This window comes from Takifugu rubripes, chromosome 13 (genome assembly GCF_901000725.2).
Source record: "Takifugu rubripes chromosome 13, fTakRub1.2, whole genome shotgun sequence".
NCBI lineage: Eukaryota > Metazoa > Chordata > Actinopteri > Tetraodontiformes > Tetraodontidae > Takifugu > Takifugu rubripes.
In genome coordinates, this window is record NC_042297.1 from 5,683,128 (window position 1) to 5,689,500 (window position 6,373).

The 6,373-nt window shown below is 39.5% G+C and overlaps 1 protein-coding gene across 3 annotated transcripts; it reads right to left on the reverse strand.

Annotated features, from left to right (window-relative positions):
- Positions 1 to 1,330: 1,330 nt before the first annotated feature.
- mthfs (5,10-methenyltetrahydrofolate synthetase (5-formyltetrahydrofolate cyclo-ligase)) lies at positions 1,331 to 4,693 on the reverse strand. 3 transcript variants are annotated; one of them, XM_011609588.2, is made up of 3 exons: positions 4,418 to 4,693; positions 2,520 to 2,784; positions 1,331 to 1,725 (listed from the first exon to the last, which is right to left on the reverse strand). In XM_011609588.2, the coding sequence occupies exons 1-3, from the start codon at positions 4,451 to 4,453 to the stop codon at positions 1,484 to 1,486; spliced, it is 543 nt and encodes a 180-aa protein (XP_011607890.1). In that variant the 5' UTR covers positions 4,454 to 4,693; the 3' UTR covers positions 1,331 to 1,483. The 3 variants fall into 3 exon arrangements, with proteins under 3 accessions (XP_011607890.1, XP_029701514.1, XP_003969522.1); XM_029845654.1 differs by lacking the exon at positions 4,418 to 4,693 and adding an exon at positions 4,276 to 4,398; XM_003969473.3 differs by lacking the exon at positions 4,418 to 4,693 and adding an exon at positions 4,032 to 4,254.
- Positions 4,694 to 6,373: the final 1,680 nt, after the last annotated feature.

Below are 6,373 nucleotides of genomic sequence, written 5' to 3' on the forward strand. Positions count from 1 at the left end.
CAATGGTGCAAAAATGAGAAGAATTCAGAAATATCTCAAAAAAAATTTGCTGTCACTGCCAATCCGCATGTTCTTTGAATGAAGACTTCAAGTAAACAAATGTTGCCAATTTCAAAATGTATTTAACAATAGAACCAATTCAAGATACAAATATTACAGAGCCCCGGGCCAGTTCATAACCCTACAATAACAGAGTCCATTGCCAGGGCATGAAGTCTGACAACCTAACTATCCCTTGGCCCAGTTTATATAGAAAGACATATATAAATTATTGATGCTAATTTAGTCCAATCTAGTCCTTCTTCTTGGGTGACCTCATCTTCTTCTTCCTGCCTTATTTGGTGTTGGTGCAGTCCTTCTTCTCTATTGTCTTCCCAAATGGCCAGATCAGAGGTCATATTCCTGTGCAGGAACTTATCAATCACCTGTAAATTATGCTGTCATATTTTACGATGGGGGTCTACTATTTCCTGTCTGCCTGGCTCCAACTGTCTAAACAGTATTCATGTCAAGGAAGGGTTAACTGACTTGCTTATGTGTATTCCTACTAAAGATTATATAATATCCCTAACTTCTAAACTACCTGTAACATGAAACAAAAACATATAGTATAACACATGGTAATAAGATAAAAGATGCTAACAAGATAAAATAATTATCTTCATGGGCCTGATGCCTTCCCCAGATAGCCATATTGTAAGGTTGAGTAGCCTAATGTCTGGCATTAATAAATGGCATTTGCTCTTACCTTAAGTAAGACAGAAGGAAAACACAAGGACAGAACAGGAGGCAACACAGGGAGGAAGAAGACATGGGAATGACATTCAAAGCCAAATCAACTTGACCCTTAGGTTTTGCCAAAAAAAATAGTTACTCATAAAGTGAACAATGGCATTTCAAAACCATGATATGGCAGGTATACCTGGCTGCATGATAGTATGGGCTCTGTGTTCTCACTGCTCTTTATACTGTATGATAGGTAAACTAGCACAAGACTATAAACTTAGAGCCCAAATTACACAAAAATAGAGTTGGAGTTAGAGAATCATTTGCGGAGGTCCGCCCCAACAAAAAATCCGATCTGCACCCCTGGATGTTACGGATCATTTTGATTTTCTTCAGCTTTTGGAGAATTGGCCACTTATGTAAGTTATGAGATTTGGGTAATGATGTTTGATTTTTAAAATCTTAAATTTAGAGGGTTGTTCAAACGGGTCCAATTTATTTTTATCACCAATATTACAACCATCCCATATCAAATTTGGTGTTGGTCAGGTACTTGGTTCCATGATCAGATCACATGTAAGACAAATGAATGCAGAAAGCCAGGAACTTTTCTAGCCACAGTTTATTACAGAAAAGAAATATTATTCTCATTTAAGTTGTTTGTAGAATCTTTGAAAATATTATGGAAGAAATACTACTGAATGAAAGTATTGGCTCATTGGGACATGGTGAGATATAGCTTTGAGTGAAATAATCATCACTCCTGATCAATATGATCATCATCCTCATACAAAACTTCATCTATGAGCATATCGTGGTCATCAACGGGAATTTCCTGACACAGCTGCTCTTTGAAGGCCACAGCAATGGTGTAAGGTTTTCCACGTGATTGTGTGATGCAGCGCTCCAGATAATTATCATAGAACCCCTTCCCTCTTCCAAGACGCCTTCCTGACCGGTCAAAACCGAGGCCCGGCATCAAGATCAGGTCGAGGCCACCTGGAAAATTAGCAAATAGTTTCATTAACAATTAAAGTCCATGGATTTGACAATTGATAAAATACTAATAACAAAAACAATAATATTCATCCTGAAAAGACAAGTAATTTACACATGGTAACACATGGTCTAACACGATAGGTCATGTGTTAGGTCACATGATTCTAAATACTTTGATTGGCATGTGATTGCTTTTAAAATGAATCCCCTCTCCTGAGGGAAAAAGGAAAAATTGCTAAAGTATTCCTTCATTGTTCAAGAACACTTCTTTTGTCTTATTCTTTCATTTGGACTAGTTAACAAGATGTTATTTACCTGAGCAAGAAGAAAATGTGTTGAAGATTGCTAACATCTTGTAGGTGTCATTAATGGTGCTCAATTTTCACTAAATGTTTAAAGACAATGAACCTGCATGAAAAATAGCTAAGCACAAAGCTACTCCATGTCTTGATGACCATACATGTCCTTGATCTGCTCGTGAAGACCCATCAGATTATTCATCCATTAGGGTGGCGCAAAAAGAGGTGATAAAGGAGGTGATAAAATCCTGGACAGATGTTGCTTTAGGCCGTAATCAGGTTGGTTTATTATAAGGCAACAATCAGACAAATCTGAAACACAAAGCTAAGCAAATGTAAAATACTAATGGAGTATTTTACAATAATAATTTGCCCTAAAACTAAGAGTAATAGTGTACCTGATATTTTTCTTAACATCTTTTTCATGTTATACCATCAGCATTTAAATGTATGTGCAATAGATAAAAAGCCTCTATGTATGTTTCTGCTGGCTACCTGTAGCCAGCGCGTCCTCTCTGCTGCTGTCATTTCCTGCAGGTTGTCGGATGTTCCAAGACGTCAGAGGCAGCGTTTCCATTTCATTCAGACTGTTGAGTTTCAACATATCCATGTGATTACTGTTCATCTCATATCTGGGAATGAAACAGCTTTTTCCTCGTTTAAATACATCTTTGATGATTTCCTTCGTGCACACTTCATCTTTCATGCTGAGAAATACTGCAATCCGCTTACAGGACACATACTTAGGGTGTTTGAAAAGCTGGGGGAAAAAAACATAAAAAAGGAAAATTAAGTGGAATGTGTGACATTATCAAAGCATGTGATTATGACCAGTGATGGAATCGCTATATTTATGAATATGCAGGAAAAAAATGGATACAATTTAATCAATAAATCAGCGAGTACTTGGGGATTTTATCACAGCCTCTGGTTTCTAGCATTGTTTTTTATTTTATTATTTTGCATAGTTTATATCAAATGATCAAATAACTTTGTAGACATGCATACCGTCACTCAATGAGTGACACCAATAAACATATACCTGTCTATTAGAGGAATATGGTTTTATTTGCATCATTCTATATTATTATTTAGTGTATATCAGAGGTGCCCACACTTTTTCAGCATGCAAGCTACTTTTCAGATGACCAAGTCAAGAAGATCTACCTAGTATAAATTTGCAAAACATACATTTATTCATAAATATATTGAGAATTCTTTATATGATCCATATATGTTGGTGTACCTCGCATAACTACATGAATCCATATTGCTCAGAACAAATCTGTGCATTTTTTTCAGCATGCGAGCTACTTACAAAATGATCTACCCACCACAAAAATGCCAAACATCTAATTATTTTCAAATGTACTGAGGATTCTTTGTATGTACAATGTATGTTGATGTACCTTTCATAACCGAATGAGCCAATATTGCAAAACACGCATAATAATTAACTAATTGGCTTAAAATCAGAGGTAATTAGCTGAATAGCTTAGCGCCATTGTCTGCGCATGAGCGGTGACCTAAAGGTCAATCAAGTAACGGGACTGCTGATAGGCTGACATCGTAAATTCTGCTGCATTTAGCGCTGTTGTTTGCGCTTGATTGGTCACCTGAATGTCAAATTCAGTTGTAATCTAACTGGCTGCCCTGTATATGAATCAAGTGATCCCCCCCCCCTTCTTAATTTCACGCCGCGATCGACGTAATGAGCACCCCATTCAATCAGAGATGCAGTATAACATGAGTCTAGGACGGAGACGTTCATTTTCTCGATCTGGGAAAAAGAGTTTGACCCTGGCTTTTAATACTTAACGAAATTATGTGCTGGGAGGTCCAGAATTATTATATTATTACTACTGGTAATAACATGTATTCCAACTGTACGAAGTTATCCAACCAGTTTAAAAACTCGCAGGCAATGCCGCATTAGCACGATGCCCAGGAACTAGATACGACAGATTAATGTTAAACTAGCTGGGCGACTAGTTAACTTTGTCGTACCTTGTGTGACAGGACATGAGATTGGCGCAGCTTTTCTTCGTCAGTCAAAGCTGCGACACGAAGCTTTAACTCTCTCCTCAAAACTTGCTTGGCTGTACGCAGGGCTGCCATTTTGCTCTCTCTAACCTAATAAAGATCTAAGAACGCCGTAATATACATCCCGCTTGGTCGATATCATTGGGGGCGATTTCGAAATAGTTCCACTAGATAATCATTAGCAAGTACTGTACAGTAACTCATGTACCCGACGAGCACTAACACTGCAGTCACGTCGTCTCTCGCATCTGCAGTGTTCAAATCCTCCATTTTTCATTGCGCGATTTCTCTCAGCCGTACGGTAAGGGTCCAGGCAACTAAGAGTGTGGCCTATGTGTGTTCAGACCTACCCCTTTCTGTGGCGGTGTGGTGTTTCTGCCTCCCATTCTGCAGGCCCTTTGCCATTAACTATATGCTGTTATCTGTGACTCGATCATTAAAGTTCCTTATAAACTGTTCCCGAATTCTGCTGCTTTTAGGTCCTACCACACCCATGCCACAAACATGTCGGTGATGTAGAATGTGCAGTATACTTGTTGCAAGAGAGTAATTTAATTACATCAAAATAATTTAATGACAGCACGTTAAGTTGTTGTAATCATTAATACTGCTTCAAGTTGCTTTGGTTTGTCCTGATTGAATTATTGTTGGGGTCCAGGGTTCCGGGTTGTTTGTTTTTTTCTGCAGGGGGCGTAGTGGAGCCATGCTCCTGCCACAGACTGACGCACCTGCGGTCTATCAGTAATCTAGCCCCCTATTTGAGGACTAAACTCCTGCCTATCAGTGTCGGAGTATTTTGGTGTTGGTGTATTTGGAATATTTTGGGGAATTTTGGTGATTTTTGGTCTCTTGTCTCTTGTCTTTGGTGCATTCCCCTGCCCATTTGAGGTCTTCATGCCGTCCGGCTGGACTTCTGAAACATGCAGAACCCAACTCCTGTGTTGGCTCCGTGCTGGAGCTCACTGTGCGCACCAGAAGTTTGAACTAGTGCTTCCCTTTTTGTGTTGGTTAAATAAAACCTATTTTTGGACTTTTCATCACTGTGTTCTTGCCTGCTTTCGGGTCCTGTTAAAACCCAGAACGTAACAATTTTGATCTTATATCTAGCCAGAATTGAATGCTCTCTAGAGCTCTTTGATGTTTAACAAACCTCAGTTTGTAGCAAAAATATCAAACATTGGCAAAAAGGCTTAAGATGATAACAAACAGTACACAAGTGTATACAGTCAATAAAGTTATTCAAATAGAAACATTGCTCCATCACGCTATGGGGACAAAGTCATTTGACCATGGGCATGTTAGCGCGAGTTCAATGAAACTATCATCTGCACTAGAATCCACTAAAACATGTATAGGGAATCGAGGGACCACTGTAACACCTCTCTGTTGGACTACTGTTAGGGTTGTTGTTTGGGGACAATGGCTCATCAACACCCTCTAGTCGGTTGAGCCTATTATTTTGGGCAGGTTGGGAAAGGCGGCCAGGCAGTGTCTCTTGATAAACAGTAGAGGGTGCTGTATTTCAGCAGGTGTGATACTGGCTCAAATCAGCTGCATAGATTCGTGGGGAAGTGCTCTATGGCCCCCAATAGCGATGTCCCCCATGGACACATGCGATGGCTTAGGGGATTCTTGGAGGTGATGGAGGGGTCTTGTGGAGGTTTTGTTTTTGTCTTTTCTACTTCCTCACTGTCTTTTTCTTCAGTGCTGCACAGAGGACCATCGGTTTGGCCAGCCAGTTGCAGCTGCAGTTCATTTCAATCAATCCAATGGTTCATGTGTCAGCTTCAACCTGTTTTCAAGTGTGTGAAAGTTAGTTAAGTGCATTCCTGGAACATCAGCTAACTGTTTTCTTAAGATCTGTTACATTTGACCATGCAGATGGAAAGCAACAGCTAAGGGAACCACACAAAAATGGATAGAAATGTTAACTCTGATATTAATCCCCCCCAAACTTTGACACACATACACATACACACACACACACACACACACACACAAAGAAGGTTACATAGAGTTTTTAACAAAGCTTTTTGTGAAACCTTTTGTGCATGTGTTAAAGTTTAAATATACATGTTTTTTACATGCCGTCTCGATCTGTCTGTCTGTCACATCAGGCTGCCTTTTAGTGCAGCTGAGACTGGCTGGCCAGCATCAAATAGTTTTGTCCTTGCCGTCGTAACTCGAGTGTTCTCGACTTTGCGATTTCATATGATTAACTACTGTGTTCTTTCTCTCTTTCCAAAGGTCAACACCTCCCCTCCACCAAAGAGCCCCGTTTTTTTGTTTGCTTTGTGCACGATTCA